The sequence below is a fragment of the Anabrus simplex genome, chromosome 9, assembly GCF_040414725.1.
Source record: "Anabrus simplex isolate iqAnaSimp1 chromosome 9, ASM4041472v1, whole genome shotgun sequence".
In the NCBI taxonomy this organism is placed as follows: domain Eukaryota; kingdom Metazoa; phylum Arthropoda; class Insecta; order Orthoptera; family Tettigoniidae; genus Anabrus; species Anabrus simplex.
In genome coordinates this window covers 102165238-102185954 of record NC_090273.1, presented here as the reverse complement: position 1 = coordinate 102185954, position 20717 = coordinate 102165238, and the positions used below count along the sequence as shown (strand labels likewise).

At 40.7% G+C, this 20717-nt stretch overlaps 1 protein-coding gene across 5 annotated transcripts in view; it reads left to right on the top strand.

Annotated features, from left to right (window-relative positions):
- Nucleotides 1-7912: 7912 nt before the first annotated feature.
- LOC136881119 (serine/arginine-rich splicing factor 7) overlaps nucleotides 7913-20717 on the top strand; it is a 70178-nt gene continuing 57373 nt past the window's right edge. For 2 of the 5 annotated variants that reach the window (XR_010860985.2, XR_010860986.1), the window contains exons 1-2: nucleotides 7916-8228; nucleotides 8412-8580. Coding sequence is in view for 3 of the 5 variants with exons in the window: in XM_067153767.2 (XP_067009868.1) it covers nucleotides 8442-8580 (139 nt within the window). In the remaining 2 variants the exon portion in view is untranslated. Of the gene's footprint in view, nucleotides 8331-8411; nucleotides 8581-20717 lie in introns of all 5 variants that reach the window. The other 3 variants (XM_067153767.2, XM_067153766.2, XM_067153765.2) reach the window with 3 other exon arrangements.

The window sequence follows — 20717 nt, the reverse complement described above, 5'->3', positions numbered from 1 at the left end:
GATGAGGACGCTGCCTGCATAGGAAAAGCCAAGGAATCCATGTCCTGACCATCGGTTCGATCAGATATGGCGTTCCTGTAGGCAACATAAGCTGCCGGGAGTCATCATTGAATTGGAGAGGAGTGGCATGCCTCTTAAGGAGTCCATTAGGATTGTGAAAGAAGTTAGGTGAAGTCTTGAGCAAGATCTGGGAAGGTAGCCGCTATCAGGGAAAAGTTTTTTTGCTATTTGCTTTACGTCGCACCGACACAGATAGGTATTATGGCGACGATGGGATAGGAAAGGCCTAGGAATTGGAAGGAAGCGGCCGTGGCCTTAATTAAGGTACAGCCCCGACATTTGCCTGGTGTGAAAATGGGAAACCACGGAAAACCATCTTCAGGGCTGCCGACAGTGGGGCTCGAACCCACTATCTCCCGATTACTGGATACTGGGCGCACTTAAGCGACTGCAGCTATCGAGCTCGGTAGGGAAACGTTTGATAGGACCCTGCAACGAAATCTAGATTGGAAGGAGGGAAGTAAAAGTAGCCAGTGTGTTACGAGGTGAGGTACGTGGAACAGTAGACCTAAAACCAGATGAACTGGCTTCATTGAAGTTTTGTCCCATCACTTCGTGTGACGTTTAGAAATCCATCTCACAATACAGAAACATTCTTCAGAACACGGTTGTTACCTGAAAACATTGAAAATTTGTTAGTTGCAAATTCCTTCCATACTCATTGAGTGTACTACTGTATTAAATTATAAGAAATTTCTCCGTGCCTATTTGCCTGCCTATTTTACACAACAGAGCCTATTGACGTGCCTATTTAACTGTTTAATGCCTATAATTACTGAGTATAGTCATGTTTCTATTTGGAAACAATGAGATCAAATGGGTTAAGTGATGCCTAACAATAAGCGACGTTCTCTCAAACTGTATATTGTTAACAATGTGACAGCAAAAGCTATAATACTATATTAATTCTTTATATTTACAATTTTGCTTTACGTTGCACCAACACAGATAGGTCTTAAGACGACGATGGAATGGGAAAGAGCTAAGAGTGGGAAAGAAGCTTCTTTTTTTTTTTTTTTTTTTTTTTGCAAGTTACTTTACGTCGCACCGACACAAACAGGTCTTATGGCGACGATGGGACAGGAAGGAGCTAGGAGTGGGAATGAAGCGGCCGTGGCCTTAATTAAGGTACAGCCACAGCATTTGCCTGGTGTGAAAATGGAAAACCTCGGAAAACCATTTTCAGGACTGCCAACAGTGGGGTTCGAACCCACTATCTCCCGAATACTGGACACTGGCCGCAATTAAGCGACTGCAGCTATCGAGCTCGTTGGGGAAGGAAGCGACCGTGGCGTTAATTGAGGTACAGACCCAGTATTTGCCTAGTGTGAACATGGAAACAACGGAAAGTCATCTTCAGCGATGCCGACAGTGGGGCTCGAACCCACCATCTCCCGAATGCAAGCTAATAGCGTTACTCACACCACAGAGCCACTTGCTTGATATATCTTCTTATCAGTACTAACTGAACCGGAGCACAAAGTTAGTTGCTCATAAGAGCAACAAAACAATTCTGCGTCCTCCTACTGAAAGAAAAAGAAACCTGGAACATGGAAAATTATAGTCTGAGCTGAGAATTCTCTCTCCCATCAACCCAACGAAAACACAAGCTATCATACTAGGGCAGATTGCTTACCCATTTACACAGTCTACAACTTCCAGTTATTCAACTAAATTGCGTTGCTATCCCATTCCGTAAATCAGTAAAAAGCCTTGGAGTCACTATAAATGAAACTTTGAACTGGTATGAGCATGTCACTAATGTATGCAGGAAAGTTCATTCATTACTTCATCCCCTTAAGATTCACCAGACCGTATTAAATCTCAACTTAAAAATAAGACTGGTTCAAACACTGATACTTCCACTGATGGTGTTGCTGGAAGCTACCAGTGAACAAAATAAGAAACTGCAGAGAGCTTTAAACTCCTGCATTAGATTTATTTTTTTCATTGAATTTTGCCTCGCATGTATCCCTTTTTTATGCGCAACTTTCTTGGTTAAACGTAGAGCAGCAGAGAAATCAGCGTGTATCCACCCTTATCTATCGACTCTTATATATACCTGAATATCTCTCAAGTAACTTACATTTTATATCTTCCTTTCATGATCGTGACACGCGTTCTGGGTGAACAATTGCAATACCTCCATATCATACACCTGCCTTCAGTAATTATTTCCTTGTGTCGGGCGCTAGAATATGGAATGCTTTACCGCCTGAAATTAGAAATTGTTCCTCATTAATTACCTTCAAAAGACAGTCTAAAGATTTCCTCTTGAATACGTAGGCTATATTATGTAGTTATGAGTGAGTGAATATCTTAAGTAAATAGTTCCCAAAAGTTTACATAAATTACGGTTATATTGTATGAATTCCACGTAGAATAGTTAATATTGAATTAATTTTGTTCATTTTAGACTTAGGATGTAGATCTTTTAGTTTTAATCTATATTTATATTACTATATTATACACAGTGCGTTGAGTTTGAATATTAAGTTTTTATTCATTATCAAGCCGCATAATGTGGTTAAGTGTAAGAGAGGGCTAAGAACCCTAACTTCGCCACAAATAAAGACACCATTAATAATAATAATAATAATAATAATAATAATAATAATAATAATAATAATAATAATAATAATCCTTCAGGCAAGCAACTCAATGTTGAAAACATCCTAGGGTATAAGCTACGAATTTTAGGTAAATAAAATGTAATGAGAATATATTCTATATTTATTCCTAAAAATTGTAAGACTTTTCTTAAACATCGCTATCCGGTCGATTACATCACGGCCGACTGGATCCTTCGCTGCGCTCCTTACACAGATTAGCAGCTTGCTTTCTTCTACCACTACGAGCGCTAATGTGAGTAAATGCTTTGTTTCACTTAAGCACCACTACGAGCGCTAATTTGAATCAATGCAGAGTTTCACTTAAGCCCTTATAACTACATTCGGTGCGAACATTTTTCTAAAATTCAAAAAACGCCTGACGGTATTGAACCAAGGAACACATTATAGAAATAATTATGTAACTAAGTTAGTTTGGCTAGGATTTGAATAAAAATGAAAACGATTACAGAAACAAGCGATTTTAGGCTGTTTTTCTGGAATTACATGTAGGCCGGGCCCTTTAGACCTTCAACTTTCGGCACAATTGAGTAAATTGATTAACTTTACGTTTTTCATAGTATGGGGACCTCTACTTTGCTAAGAAATGTTTTCGACCATCAACATTAATAAATTTGTTCCAGCCCATAACGGAAGACATAGTGCACTGTAACCACCAGGTCTCGCCAGTGAAGTCGTACATACAGAGTACTACATTAATTAGCCTATTTGCATTAGGTGCATTACCCTGAAAAAAGAAAATTAAATTTCAGAAATATTTTTAAGTTCTGGTTTCTAGATAAGTAAACACGTAAACAGTCCATTGAGCATGTGTCATTTCCCTTCCTTCGTCCTGCATAAGTCTGGCCCTGGAGTTAATTATTAAATGCACTCTTAAGGCTTGATCTTGCAGTAGACCTATTCTGTTGAAAAGTCAATGCAGGCTTCATCGTGGCGCGCGCGTGCGTGTGTGTGGGTGTGTGTGGGTGTGTGTGGGTGTGTGTGGGTAGGTGTGTGGTACAAAGAGAGAGAGATTGACAAATGGAGACACAGTTTAATAGTTACGGTACTCACTTTTTCACACAGCTAAGCCTACGTATTAACGAGAAGCAATGGAAGTTCGTTAAACCATGCCTCGCACTGCACTGTTGAACAGAGTATGTTGAGTAGTCAGCCCGAAGGCTGATTGGATAATCAACAGCTCCGCTATCAGCTTTCAGAGATGGCCTATGCGTCTTTAAAGAGGCGTACAAGAGAAATCAGGAGTGATGTAGTTTCTCGTTGCTTTCCTCGCCGAGCCATAAGTTGCTATTACATATCAGTCTGCTAAGCCCACGAGCGACATTTTCAGAGCATTCATAATTTCATAACAGGAACTGGCTGCATAAGAAATGGCATTACTAGTATCGCTCATATCTCAATAACTTTCAGGTTGTCAAAGCCAAAGGTGAGACGGAAACGGAGAGCACCGTCGCATCCCAGAAACAGGCTTTTATGACGCTCAGTTCAGAAGCCACCATTATACTCACTTTAGGACCCAGCATTCTAACATTGGACTTAACTCTCCCACATGACGCGGAGTAGCCATCTGGTAAGTATCCAAGGCAGCTATTTCCGAACTGTGGTCCGCGGACCCTTGGGGGGCCGCGACGATAATACAAGAGGTCCTCAATAATAATGCAAGTTGTAAGAATTTAAAAAGATATAAATTGTATTGTGCACACACAATTCGTAGATCATTATTCTAAATTTAGGAACATATGTCTTCACTGCCGTTTAACTTACATACAAAAAAAATGTCGTTCTTGGCCGATAAACGGTACAAGTGGGCAGTATCTTATGAAGACCTTCAACTTCACGTCTTTGATGGACTTCTGGATCCATGACGACCTCTAGTTGGTTCGGGTGACTACGCTTCACAGCACCATCCGTCCCATTAATCCAACAACTGAACCAAGTGAATTTTCTCAAGTAAGTATGCAGATCCAGACTGCTGTAATTATTAGCATAGTGTCATAATGTTTTATAAGTTCTATGCATATATAAAGTATCTTTATGTAAATAAAGTTACATTTAAATGTAAAGGAAAGTAAGTATTAGTCCTAAATTATACGAATACAATCAAACATGGTGCTAATACATAATTCTGTGTTTTGTTCACTGAATTCAGTATTATGAATGCGATATGCTAAGGGGGCCTCAGACACAAAAACTTTTGGAAAAAGCTGATCTAAGGAACTGTATATGCATTAAAAAAAAGTAAATTTTTATTATTACGCTGCCTCGGTGGACCAGTGGTAGAGTCCGACTCATGATCCCAGGTTTGCGGATTCTATCCCGCCTGGGGTATTCTGAAGGACGGTCAAAAATCGTGGTATTTTCGAGAAATGTTTCCTAGCATTTCAAATCACACTAACGCATTGAATGCTTTCGGTGACACAAGAATGGGGAAGGAACCGGCCATGACCTAAGTGTGCAAATTTTCCTAGTGTGAAAATTGGAAACCACGGAAATCCATTCATATTATGCTTATAAAAATCGTTGAAAATTGATCTTATGCCTTCGAAATTAAACCTATCAGAGCATTCAGGTGACACGTTTCATTGCACAGGTTACCTGCAGTAACACGCTTAGCTGAAATTAACTTTCCGTTCTGAGACTCATAACTTTAACCTCTCTCATGTGCTTTACCAGCAATTACTCTTTCAAAGTTCTTCATTGCATTGTCGCTTTCGAGTTTACTGTTACTGTTTTTTTCTATGGTGGTTCTAACACATCAGTAGCACCGGTATTACCGGTTTATTCACCACTGTAGCATCCCCCAACACTCATTATCATCATCATCATCATCATCAACAACAACAACAACAACAACAACATCAATTATCTGCATTTAGTTCTGTCGCATATGTGGCCGATTCCCTGTCAATTGTTTACTTAGCTTTTCCTTAAATGCCGGGTTGAGTGGCTCAGGCCGTTGAGCCGCTGAGCTTCTAACCCCAAGTTGGCAGGTGTGACAGTCCGGTAGTATTTGAAGGTGCTCAAATACGTCAAACTTGTGTCGGTAGATTTACTGGCTCGTAAAATAACTCCTGCAGGAAAATATTCCCCGCACCTCGGCGTCTCCGAAAACCACCAAAAAGTATTTAACGGGTCGTAAAAACAATAACATTATTATTCTTACTAAATAGTTTCAAAGAACTGGAAATTTATCAAGCATTCCCCTTGATAATTGATTCCAATCCCTTACTTCTCGTCCTGTAAATGAATATTTGCCCCAATTTGTCCTCTTGAATGTCAACGTTATTTTTCATACTTTTAAAAGCTCTACTCAAGCTTATTCTTTACTTATGCCATTCCACGCCAACTCTCCACTTACAGCTCAAAAAAATCAATCAATCAATCAATCAATCAATACTGATCTGCATTTAGGGCAGTCGCCCAGATGGCAGATTCCCTAGACCCTATCTGTTGTTTTCCTAGCCTTTTCTTAAATTATGTCAAAGAAATTGGAAATTTATTGAACATCTTCCTTGGTAAGTTATTCCAATCCATAGCTCCCCTTCCTATAAATGAATATTTGCCCCAATTTGTCCTCTTAAATTCCAGCTTTATCTTCATATTGTGATCTTTCCTACTTTTAAAGACGCCACTCAAACTTATTCGTCTACTAATGTCATTCCACGCCATCACTCCGCTGACAGTTCGGAACATACCATTCAAAATTCAAACCACCAAAAAGTATTTAAGGTGACGTAAAAACTATAAAATTATTATTCTTACTAAATATTTTCAAAGAACTGGAAATTTATCAAGCATTTCCCTTGATAATTGATTCCAATCCCTTACCCCTCGTCCTATAAATGAATATGATTTTTTTTCTAGTTCTCGTATCAAGTAGTCTTGGTGAGGGTCCCATACACTGGAGCCATACTCTAACTGCGGTCTTACCAAAGAATTACTCGCCCTCTCCTTTACATCCTTACTACAACCCCTAAACACACGCATAGCCATGTGATGAGGTCTGTAACCAAACCAAACCAAACCCCATGGCACTACAGCCCTTGAAGGGCCTTGGCCTACCAAGCGACCGCAGCTCAGCCCGAAGGCCTGCAGATTACGAGGTGTCGTGTGGTCAGCACGACGAATCCTCTCGGCCGTTATTCTTGGCTTTCTAGACCGGGGCCGCTATCTCACCGTCAGATAGCTCCTCAATTCTAATCACGTAGGCTGAGTGGACCTCGAACCAGCCCTCAGGTCCAGGTAAAAATCCCTGACCTGGCCGGGAATCGAACCCAGGGCCTCCGCGTGAGAGGCAGGCACGCTACTCCTACACCACGGGGCCAGCGAGGTCTGTAACCTTTCTTAATAACATCGTTAATATGATTACCCTAATGAAGATCATTCTTTATATTAACTTCTAGGTTCTTAAAGTGTTCCCCATGAAGTACTATCACCCCATCAACGCAATAATTAAAACTGTGAGGACTCTTCCTCTTGGTGACGCTCCCTTCTGTCTTTCGGTGTCGGGCTTTATTATTATTATTATTATTATTATTATTATTATTATTATTATTATTTCATGTAGTCTGACTCCTTGGCTGAATGTTCAACGCACTGAGAACTGGGTATTTGTGCTTGTCCCACCACTCTCCTCGTCATATTCAGACAACACACAGCACTACCAACCACCAGAGAAACAGGCCATGGTGATTACATCCCTCCACATATGGTTGGTGTCAGGATGAGCATCTAGTCGTAAAACAGGGTCAAATTCACATATGGGTGACGCCGTTCGCACCCGCGACCCCACAAGTGTGGGGAAAAAACGACAGAAGTATGTTAGAAGCAGCGGAAAAAGAAGCAGAAGCAGAAGAAGAAGAAGAAAAACGATGCCATGTACAATTTCCATTTCAGCCAGGGTGAAACATTTTAAACAGGGAGGAATAAAATATGAACTATGCAAAAAAAAAATGACCTGTTTTCCAGAAAAACTGCAAAATCGAGTTGGAATTAGACAAGATTATCCCCACCGCTCATAATCGATTGGCAACATTTTATGCGTTTATGAGCCCGCGATGTAGAACGATGTTACTCGTGTTAAACTAAATAAACAGGACAGAACCGTTCGTTAACAACTAGTTTACTGTCGAATAATTTGGTTGCTTGAGAATATTTTCGATAATATTTTCAATTGAGTCATGAATTATTTCTTTAAGATTAATAATAATGGATTAGAAGGAACTCTCTCGAATGAGGTGTGGCAGCACTGACACATTATCGAGTTTTGTCCTTTCGTTTCGTCATTCGATTGCGTTGCGGTTATGGGGATAGCTTCGAATTGGCTTGGAATAGTTTGGAACTGGAGTTTTCTGTGACGTTGCCAAGTTTTCACCGTGATATTTTTGTTAACGTATCTATTTAGTAACATTTAGAGAAAAAAGTACAGTGTAATTGGACTTATTGGGGCATATTTTATCTTGTACTCTGGAGGTGTATGCGGTGTAATACCATTCGCATTTGAGTTGTTATTGATAATTGTAGGCCTTCCGGTTCAGTGTAAGAATTTTAATGTGAATATATTTGTATAATTTTCAGTATTAATGCGCTTATCAGATCAAGCATTTGCAATCCAGAATCACTTACGTAACCTTACCATTAGTAAGCATGTTCTAACGGGTTGCTTTTAATTGTAGGGAGGTTTATGAGTGTTGTATGGATTTTCTTTAAACTGTTTTGCAGAAAAGAATAAGGACCTAAACAAACAACACAATGTCACGAAAGAGGCAGAAGGATGATAAAGATAGGTACAGAAGTAGAAGTCGGAGTAGTAGCAGTAATGTGTCTGGTCACAGTAGAAGTATAGAAGATGAAGAAGAAGATGGAGTCAGGATTCATGTGGCTGGTATAGGTGAGTACACAACTCTCAAAATATATTTGCAGTATAGTACGTGAACCTTTTCTTGAGCCCTGAGCTCCATAGTGCTGAATGGGAACTAGGACTCAAGAAAAGACTTGCGTACTATACATTGACATAGTCACTATGAAAAAAGACTTTTAAGGTTTTATACTAATGGCTTGTTTTCACAAGTGGTATAATTTTTCCTTCTGCAGCCCACAGTTCATAACATTATAAGGAAGGGAAAATAATGCAAATCTTACTTGAATAGCCTACCTTGTAGAGGAGAGATGTGTTCATTGCTATGTCTAGGAACCCACCATCCGACACCCAGAAGTACATTTACTTTTATAACCTAATAAGAGCAGCAGCCGCCATCGACCATGGCTAAAGTAACTACTTGCATTCTCATCGGTCAATGTGAACGGAATGCGACGTCCTTGCCATCAATGCTGATAAATGCATTGCGTTACCAACCCCGGCTGAATAAAAGCCAAAGAAAAAACACCGTGTAAAGGAAACAATGTGAAATACTCAACAGCAGTAATTTAATTTAATACTTACGTTAATGTAGAGGCGGATGCAGAGCTGTGGCACCTTTGAGGAATTCATGCACACTCTGTTCTAGGGGGAAAGTGCTCTTGAACAGGGATTCGAGAAGATATCCCAGGAAATGCTGTTTCCTCCTGCCGAACCCTGGAACGCAATAGCTGCCGTACTTACAATGATGCAACCGATTTTCGATATTGTGCATATGCACAGCAGGGCGATTGTTTGGCAGCGCCCTCCTGTTTCCGTATGGACGTGACGACTCTTGAAATGTCCACAAACACAACAGAATGATTGACGCAGAGATGCACGAATCCCTCGTGCTCCGAGCAATCATACGCCTTCCAGCAATCAGATATTATGATACTTCCAGGCAGTATCCAGTCCTTTATGACTTCGAGCAAAGTCACTTTGTCCCTTCTCTCTACAGGTACAACAAATAAGTTTTTATGGTTCTCCCTCTCCACACCTCCAAAACACCACTGTCCTACAGGCCTCCCCCTATTATACTTCTTTTTACCAAACTTACTCTCATCAGTTTCTACAATAATACCGGGCCCACCACCACCCATTCTACACACACCTCTAGACAGAAGCTGGACCAGTCTACTGTTGTTTCGCCAGAATAAGCCAACTCAAGCTTCTTAATAGGACCCAGCGGTTTATGTTGAATGCACCACAGGACGATGAAATATCCTATTTTGAAGAGCTTCAAATTAGACTCTGCAAAGAAAGTGTTTTTCCATGCACTCCCCAACCATCGGCACCTCATACCCCCTTTCAATCAACGACAACACGAAAAAGTGATACGAGTGCCGTTCACACTCACAGTCAATTTAACTTCAAGACTACACTTTTAACACACTCGGTGATTAGAAAGTAAGCCATGACTTACATACTACTGAACTAAATCATTCACCTTCACCTCATAATCATGTACAAAACCTCTTATATTAATTACACATCCACTGCAGGCAGCCATTTTCCAACATCAGGCAATGATTTTCGAACATAGAATGTGCTGAGATCCCCCTACAGAATACCTCGGGGCTTCCCCTCCTAAGCAGTTCAGACCAATAGTCTTGTCCAGGTCCTATCCTAACCATCCGCACGTCCAAACCAATCGTGTTTCCACACGAAACTAGAGACATAGGGCCGCTTCAGGGCTTCTAACCGTCCAGACCAATAGTCTTGTCCACGGCAAGAATCCTAACCGTCCATACCAAGGGTCTTGTCCACGGCAAGAATCCTAACCGTCCAGACCCATCGTCTTTTCCACGGCAAGAATCCTAACTGTTCAGACCAATCATGTTTCCTCGTGAAACTAGGTGCCTAAGTACGCTTCACGACTTTTAAACGTCCAGACCAATGGTTTTGTCTACGGCAAGAATCCTAACCGTCCAGACCAATGGTCTTGTCCACGGCAAGAATCCTAACTGTCCAGACCAATCGTCTTGTCCACGGCAAGAATCCTAACCATCCAGACCAATCGTGTTTCCTCACGAAACTAGGGTCCTAGGGTCGCGGCTTCTAACTATCCAGACCAATGGTCTTGTCCAGATCATATCCTAACCGTTCGCACGGCAAAACCAATCCATACGAAAGGTCTAACCAATGTAACAGTAATCACCACCACGAGCTATTGAAGTACCACTCATTAGTTCCTAAGGGAACAAGGCCAGAATTCGCCGGCACAGCTATGACTACATGCTTACGGGACCTCCTGGGTAGGAGGGTTTCGGGTGGGGAGAAATTAAAACATACTGAAAAAATTTCGCCTTTACTTTCAGTCTTCACCTTCTTTCAACTCCCGCCTGTGCTTCACCGGCATCCATTTAACCTAATTTATACGTACTTATTCCACTTACGTATTCGCATACTATACTAATTTTACTTACCTGTTATAAATTCCTGGCGATAGCCCATCTTGAACCAGCGATCTTCAACTCCGTAGTCCACCAGCTTATCCACTCAGCTAATGTGTTACTTGATAGTTTCACGTGTAAATGATGTATATATAGATACATGTAGTATATTACCAGTAAAAGAGATGGCATTGCAAAGTAATTAATATTTACCCAAAAAGATGACTCTGTCTTCTCTCTCTCAGCTGTTACCAACTTAACTTCTACAAGTAACAAAAATACATCAAACTTAAATCACTAGTTTCATTACCGGCAGTGTGATTATTGTTTGAAGAGGGAGTACAACTAACAGACAAAAACAAACCATTCGTGTCTCCAGCTATGTTATAGTCGTGATTACTGTCTTAAAGAGGAAGTAGGCCTACAACTAGACGAAAGCAATCGAGTTGTGTGTCCAGCTCTGTAATAGTCGTGATTATTGTTTTAAGATGAAGTACAACTAGCCGAAACAATTAAAACTCCTGTTCAGTGCTGTATCCATACTAGTAATTATTATTTTAAGAGGGAGTGCATCCACGTAAACAAAGAAGTCCATCTTCTGTCCACTCCTCTGTCAACTTATGGTGAGTACCCATATATTCATATCCTGTCTCAGTGATTGCAGTATACTCGTATGTATAGTGTTCCCTTCCCATTCGTGATGTGATCACCAAAAGTGTACTTCCAACAACAGTCGCTGAATTAGCAATGCTGTCGCACCTAACCTAACCTGTCACTACCAGTGGTTTTCGGTGGATTACAGCCTAACCTGTCACTATCAGTGGTTTTAGGTGGATTACAGCCTAACCTGTCACTATCAGTGGTTTTAGGTGGATTACAACCTAACCTGTCACTATCAGTGGTTTTCGGTGGATCACAACCTAACCTGTCACTATCAGTGGTTTTCGGTGGATCACAACCTAACCTGTCACTATAAGTGGTTTTCAGTGGATCACAACATAACCATCATTATCAATGGTTTTAGGTGGACCACAACCTAACCTGTCACTATACGTGGTTTTAGGTGGATCACAACCTAACCTTCAATATCAGTGATTTTTGGTGGATCACGCCGCTCAATTAGCAGTTCTGTCGCACCTAACCTAACGTGTCACTACCAGTGGTTATCGGTGGATCACAACCTAACCTATCACTATCAGTGGTTTTCGGTGGATCACAACCTAACTTGTCACTATCAGTGGTTTTCGGTGAAACACAATTGCTTTCGTAAGTGATGCTAGAGGCCTGTTGGCCGCTTCGCGGTTCTAACCTGGGGGCTGACGCCCCCAGACACCCTTTGCTTCTCCCCAGACCAATGGTTTTGCCACTAGCCAGACCTAATCAAACCAGACCAATGCTTTTCGTACTTGCCGGACGTACTTAATACTCGTAAAGTTTTCGCGACGTCAAGCGAGCCCCATCATATCGTACCGTCAATACCTATTTCACGTATGAACTAGTCAAGTTGTAACCCAATCTAGTGCCTGTAAATTGTGTTAAACGTCTCAAACAGCTAAATATAACAGACCATTAATTCATACATTTAGCGGCCGCTACACGTCCCTTCGAATTATCCGCCATGTTTGCAAACATCAGCTCGCCAAACAAGTCATATAGACGAACAAGCAGTGGCCGCAAAGCCCGTGCTCGCCCGTGCCAGCGGATCCTGGACTTATACTGTTCCGGTTCCTAGGTACAGAGGTTGGCAGCAGTGATCATCTCTTGATAACATTCTACCCAAGCGTGTAAACAAATGACAGTCGTTCCGCGCGCAGCTGAATGTAGCGAGTGCTGGGCTGCGGAAGGTAAAATTATAATTTATAAGGAAGGGAAAATAAATCAAATCTTAGTTGGAATTCCTTTTAGAGGAGAGAAGTGTTCATTGCGATGTGTAGGAACCCACCATCCCGCCCCCAGAACTACATTTAATTTTATAACCTAATGAGAGCAGCACCCGCCATCAACCATGGCTAAAGTAACTACTTGCATTCTCATTGGTCAACGTGAACAGAATGTGACGTCATTGCCATCAGTGCTGATAAATACATTGTGTTACCAACCCCGGATGAATAAAAGCACAAAAAAAAAAACAGCGTGTAAAGGAAACAATGTGAAATACACAACAGCAGTAATGCTGACATTAATGTACAGGCGGATACAGGGCTGCGGCACCTTTGAGGAATTTGTGCATTCTCTGTTCTAGGGGAAAGTTACTCTTGAAGAGGGATTCGGCAAGATATCCCAGGAAATAGTGTTTCCTCCTGCCGAACCCTGGAACGGAATAGCTGCCGTGCTTAAAAAGACGCCACTGATTTTTTATATTGTGCGTATGCACGACAGAGTGATTGTTCGGCATCGCCCTCTTGTTCCCCCTATGGAACAGGACGGTGTCCACAAACTCAACAGACCGGGCGAGTTGGCCGTGCGCGTAGAGGCGCGCGGCTGCGAGCTTGCATCCGGGAGATAGTAGGTTCGAATCCCACTATCGGCAGCCCTGAAGATGGTTTTCCGTGGTTTCCCATTTTCGCACCAGGCAAATGCTGGGGCTGTACCTTAAGGCCACGGCCGCTTCCTTCCAACTCCTAGGCCTTTCCTATCCCATCGTCGCCATAAGACCTATCTGTGTCGGTGCGATGTAAAGCCCCTCGCAACTCAACAGAATGATTGACACGGAGATGCACGAATCCCTCGAACTCCAAGCAATCATACGCCTTCCAGCAATCAGATATTATGATGCTTCCAGGCAGTATCTAATCCTTTATGACTTCGAGCAAAGTCTTTTTGTCCCTTCCACAGGTGCAACAAAACGTTTTTATGGTTCTCACTCTCCATGCCTCCAAAACACCACTGTCAGTCTACAGGCCTCCGTCTATTATAGTTCCTTTTACCAAATTTACTCTCATCAATTTCCACAATAATACCAGGCCCACCATTTTTTAAAATTTTTTTAATAGCCACCACCCATTCTACACACATCTCGACAGAAGCTGGACCAATCTACTGTTGTTTTGCCAGAAAAACCCAACTTGAGCTTCAGGACCCAGCGGTTTATGTTGAATGCATCACAGGACGATGAAATATCCAATTTTGAAGAGCCTTCAAATAAAGTGTTTTTCCGTGCACTCACAAACCATCCTCACCTCACACCCCCTTCCAATAGACGATGACACGAAAAAATTATACGAGTGCCGTTCCCACTCACAGTCAATTTAACTTCACAACCACACTTTTCACACACTCGGTGATTAGGAAGTAAGCCGTGACTTACATACAACTGCACTAAATCATTTACCTTCGCCTCATAATCACGTACAAAACCTCTTATATTAATTACACATCCACCGCAGGCAGCCATTTTCCAACATCAGGCAGTGATTTTCGAACATAGAATGTGGTGCTATCCCCCTACAGAATACCTGGGGGCTTCCCCTCCTAACTAGTCGAGACCAATAGTCTTGTCCAGGTTCTATCCTAACCGTCCGCACGTCCATACCAGTCGTGTTTCCACACGAAACTAGAGGCCTAGGGCCACTTCGTGGTCGTGGCTTCTAACCTTCCAGACCAATTGTCTTGTCCAGATCCTATTCTAACCATCCGCACAGCAAGAACCAGGCCAGATCGTATCCTAACGTCCGCACGGCAAGAACCAGTCCAGACCAAGGTACCGGTAACAATCGCCACCACCAGCTATTGAAGTACCACTCATTAGTTCCTAAGTACAGATATTGGCAACACTGAGCGCTTCTTGACAACATCCTTCCTGAGCATGTAAACAAACGACAAATCGTTCTGCGCGCAGCTGAACGTAGGGAGTGCTGGGCTGCAGAAGGTAAAATTATAATTCACAAGTTTCGTTTAGGCCTAAGGTAGTACTTGTATGTTTGTACTCGTATGTTTAGTTATGTTGTTTTTCTCTCCCCATCCCCCTTTCTGGAGCATACTGCCACTGATAGTATATTACAGCTAAATAAATATTTTCCTACACAATAGGCTTGATTTTGTGGTATTAATGTGATGGAATTTGGTACAGGCCTAAATATGTTCAAAAATATAGGTGATAAACTTCCAAGTACCTTGAATCAATATACATACAATAGCTCTTTAATATTGTGCACTGGTAAAATAGAGGATGCTAGCAACTCCACTTTATTTTGAGGCCTACCATACTCCTGGACTTTACATTCGTCTGGCGAGGTTGTAAAGACAAAGACGATTTATTTCATTTATGGACAGTACACCTGTGCTTTTAACAGTAATTCTGTACAATAAAAAACAAAGTTGCTGTGTTATGCGACCGTTGATATCATGACCATTGCCGTAGGACCTGTAGTTTCATGTGGAATCTGATCCACAGGAACGTCGTGTTTAATTTCTAATATCCTGCGTGCAGTGACTGGCATTCAAACCACAGCCGCTTGATTATCGTGCCCCAATCTTCAACTTCTGTTCAATAATCTAACATTTAGGCCTTGTGGGGCTGTGTTAAGTAGTACGCAGCATTCAAGATTTCCTCACATTTCTGTATAATGTTTCTGCAGTTTTCTTGGTAGTGTCTGTCCCAGAGTACACACACAATTGAAAGGAAGCTGAGCATATTATTCTAGAGATTTTTTTTCCTGATTAATACACACTATTTCCATAAAAGGGGTCACACCTCTGCCTTCTAATACAAGTTTAAATTGTAACAATCGACACAAGCTGCCTGAAAGACTGCTTGTCAATTTTGTTACGTTTTAGAACTACTGGTACACAAGTTTATAGGCAAAAAGTGTACTGAACAAAGATACATTTAAGAAAAAAAAAAGCAAGATATCTTTTATTACATAAGACAGTAGCATAAGAAAGAGTATAAGCCTACAATCAATCAATCGGGCAGTCACCCGGGTGGCAGATTCCCTATCTGTTGTTTACCTAGTCTTTTCTTAAATAATTGTGAAGAATTTATAAATTTATTGAACATTTCCCTTAGTAAATTATTTTAATTCCTAATGCCTCCTCCTAGAAACAAATATTTGCCCCAATTTGTCCTCTTGAATTCCAACTTTATCTTCATATGTGATATTTCGTACTTTTAAAAACACCAGTCAAACTTATTCATCTACTAATGTCAGTCCACGCCATCTCTCCACCGACAGCTCGGAACATACCGCTTAAAACTTAGAAACAATGTTAGGTTTTGGTGCACCCAATCAATACACATCACTTTACAAGTGAACTGTTTAATTAAAGACATATTAAAAATATTTAGGGACATGTTTCATCTCTATTTGAGACTTCATCAGTCCTAAATATTTTTAATATGTCTTTAATTAAATAGTTCATTTGTAAAGTGATGTGTATTGATTGGGTGGACCAAAACCCAACATTGTTTCTGAGTTTTAACTGTATCAGTACGGATCTACATGATGAAGTTCGTAAATTGTACATACCGCTTAGTCGAGCAGCTCGTCTCCCTTCTCCCAAGTCTTCCCAGCCCAAATTTTGCAACATTTTTTAACACTGCTATTTTATCAGATCGAGCTGCCTTTCTTCTTTTTTTTTTTTTTTCGAATCGCGTAATCCTAGTCAGGGTCTCATACACTGGAACCATACTGTATTCTTTATTAATAAAATCAATTGTTTCTAAAATTACATACATTATTTTACAGGTTGCTTTACATCGCACCGACAGATGGGTCTTATGGCGACGATGGGACAGAGAAGAGCTAGGAGTGGGAAGGGAGCAGCCTTGGCTTTAACCCTCAAACTGTGTCGTGACATTTCCAGTGTATAAACTGCATCTTGGGGTCATTAATGGCACCGGGAATGTACAGTCGAATAACTCTGTTTGAAATTTCTTGATTACACCCTTATTAAGCGATTTTACTACAATGTATTACGTACCAAATGATCGTCATCATCGCGATCACTTTGCTCACTATTATCAGCATCCTCGTCGAGGACAATATTTAATTCATTTTCAATCATTTCCGAAAAATAGGGTCCAGAACTGAAACATGAGCTTCTGTGACAGACAACATATAACCTACTCACAGAATCCTTTGGTCACTCACAAAAGTTATTACAATGAATGAACACGCATGACAGCATTTACGACATAAACTCCGTCGTGGGGTCGAATATGGTACCACTTGACGATTATTACATTGTTACAAAACGAACTAAACTGAGCAGAACCTTGCTAGCCTGGCAACAGTCAAATAACACAAAGGTAGGAAGGTACAGTACAGCAACTACCAACAATAGTATACTAAACTATTTCCTGTTATAAGAGCAGGTTAGTTCAGCGGTGTCGTAAATGACCCCATGGCGTAGTTTGAGGGTTAATAAATGAATTACAGATCCGCCATTTGTCTGGTGTGAAAATGGGTAACCACAGAAAACTATCTTCAGGGCTGCCGTCAGTGGGGTTCATGCGTTATTAGGAGGCATAAGTATATAAAAGATTTTGATTTCATTATTTTGTCTCTAGAAAACCTGTTCATAAACGTTCTTTTTCCACTGAGTGAGTTGGCCTTGAGGTCAGGAGTGTGGAGCTGTGAACTTGCAGTCGGGAGATAGTGGGTTCGAACTTCACTGTCAGCAGCCCTAACGTGGTTTTCTGTGGTTTTCAATTTTCACACCAGGCTAATGCTGGGGCTACACCCTAATTAAGGCCACAGCCACTTCCTTTCCACTCTTAGCCCTATCATGACCCATCGTCTCCATAAGACCTATCTGTGTCATTGCAACGCAAAGCCAGTTGTAAAAAAAAATCTTCCTCCTTGTTTTGTCATCGATGTCGCCTCTCAGGAGACAGGAAATCAGTTAAGTCCACTTAGGCTTTGTACAGCAGTTGAATGTTTTCTGCGACATGGCCCATAGTTCCAACTCATTGTGTCAGTCGCTTTCACTCCATACTCTCCCTTACCTCTCCTTCTCATGACATGCACTTGCATACAGCACTGTGAAATTTTAAGCACATGACATGCTCACATGCAGCGCAGTGGGTCAGCTGTAGGCTACAATATTTATGCTTACCATAACAACCAAGGTCAGATTCCTGGCATCAATTTTTTTTAAATACCTAATGAAGGCACTGTGATGATATCAGGCAGCAAACACACCAAGTTTGGCCAAGCCAAGTTCGATGCTAAATGCTCGCTCCATTCTGACAAGGCTCATTATTCACATGTGTCAAGGGAGCAAATGCTGACTATCTTCCAACATTGCAGTTTTAGTTTTCAAGGGCAGTGATTTTACCTAGGAGTGCTAAACCAGATTTCTACTAGGGAAGAAGACAACAGGTTATTTGAAATTTCACAGGAAAACCCGTTCTTAAACTCGGCAGAGTTCAAGCAGGTGACCAATTTTTCTGGATGTTCATGCAGGTCTGTAAACAATTACGAGAAGCCACAGTCTTTTGCAGAAAAGCTATCGCCAAAGAGTCTCCGATGAACGGATGGTTGGTCGCTGCTCCTTTGCAGGGATGGAATTAAATAGTAATTGGGATCGTGTAGTCGTATCTGACAAGACTTCTTTCAGTTCAGCAGAGGTCGGGTCGCTTTGTATTTACAGGCCACGGGGAACCCTGTACGACAAGACATATATAGTTCAAAAACAATGAAGTTATTTATTAAACCACCTGTTCAATACTTGACATCCACTTATAAGTGGTTACATAAACATAACACTTATTCGGGACATGTTTCGCCCCTAATTTAGGGCATCTTCAGCCTAAAATATAATCTTCAAAAGTACACATAATATTAAAAGAGAAGCTAAAAGATTAGCCTTGTAGCCTAATTACTAAAACTTGGTACAAATGTGAATAATACATTGATACCTTAATAAAACATTTCAATGGAGCACTGTCAATGATCATACTAAAACTATCTTGCCTTGTCCGAGACTAAAACTTCCTCCAATAAAATTACGTAGTTCTAATTAAAATGGTTCAACTAAAATTGTTTGTGGTTTCACCTAATGTGAGATTGCGTATATTGCCAACAAAATAAAGGCTTTAACACAAGCACAAAAAAGTATGTCATGTACACAACATGTTTAAGGCCACTGTTAAAGTCGTAAATGTGAAGGTAGTAAAACATTCCAAAGGTAGATATAAGTAATGGTGAAACTGAAGCATCAGTTGATTATCGTAGAAGAAGTGACCCTGTATACAAGTAATATTGTCGGAAACCTTTGCCGAGAGATACCAGTAGATTCTGGAATAATGTTCACTGTAAAAGAAGGAAAGAAAGTCTTTTAAAGGTTGCTTAGAATAGATGAGGACTTGCGAGTTTGTTGTAAGTTGTTACTTGTTTTCTTCTGTTGTGTTAGTAACCGCCATTCTGTTGACTCTGTGTCTTGTATTGTATCTGTGCTGCAGAGGCGGTAGTGAACTCGGAGGGGAAGGGATTGGGTTATGTGGAAGGGAGGAGAGGATGGCTGGAGTTATCTGTGTCGAGGCTGATGAAGGGGCGGAGTTATCAAATTTGATGGAAGTGGGCCTATTATCCGAAGGTATGGGTGGAGCTTTGGAGTATGAAGAATTAAATATATTAGGAATCCTAACTTTGTCTGAACTAACCGTATTTAATAATTTAGGCGTTAATTCATGTAACATGCTTTTAATGTCCATGATGTCATTAAGATTCTGATCCTTATTATACGTCTGGTCTAAATAGATATATAAACTTTCTAGTTAGTTTTAACATTCTTCCTTTTTCTATATTTCTAATTATCGCTAGATCAACTTTCTCTATGGATTCAAATCGGTGACCAGTCTCCCTCATATGCAAACTCATTGCTGAGTATTTTCTATGTTTTTCCGCATTAACATGTTCCATGTATCTTGTCATAAAGCTTCTCCCAGTTTGTCCAACATATGAAAAATTACACTGTGAACATTTAAGTCTATAATACTCTCGATCCCAAATAACGATTTTTGTCATAATTAACTTTATTATGATTAAAGAATATGGATTGGTTAGTGTTAGTAGTTCTAAATGCTATATTAAAATGATGTTTTTTGAATATGTTAGCAATCTGGTAAATAGCTGGATTGTTATAAGTGAATGTACCAAACTCAGTCTTTATAGTTGTAGGTGATTGTATCGGTTTTCTGAAGATTTGGAAATCAAGGGTTTTATCTTGACGCGTGACTGTTACATCTAGAAAATTCAATGAATTATCGATCTCGTCATTGCTTACGTTATTATACAAGGCTGGGAAATACAAGGCCTCGCTGGTTGTGAAACTGGTTCCCGCTCGGGCTTGTGAAATGCATCGTTTTGCCGCTAGGTGCGCTCTTCTTAGTCATAAAATTGCGCGGGCGAAGTACTCATTCAAACATTAGCGAGCGTTTCAAGACGTATTTTTGTAATTTATGAGTTTGTTGTGCTAGTGTGGGTGAATATAATTTAGTGACTGAAATTAATGATGTGCTTACGGAATGCGAACATCGGATACACAAAAAAAAACATGGCATACTGTAGTATTCATTACTGTAAATCGAAGACCTCAAAAGGATTTGTATTTCATTTCCCAGATTTCCGAAAGGCGAGGAACTTAAAACTAAATGGTAATTGACAATTTCTCGTCAAGGAAATAGACTGGGATCTCTGTGGAAACGTAGTGAACATTTCAGTGTTTGAAGTAGGCATTTTAAGGACTCAGATTATAGTGTAATCATAGCACTAAAAATCCTACTTCTGA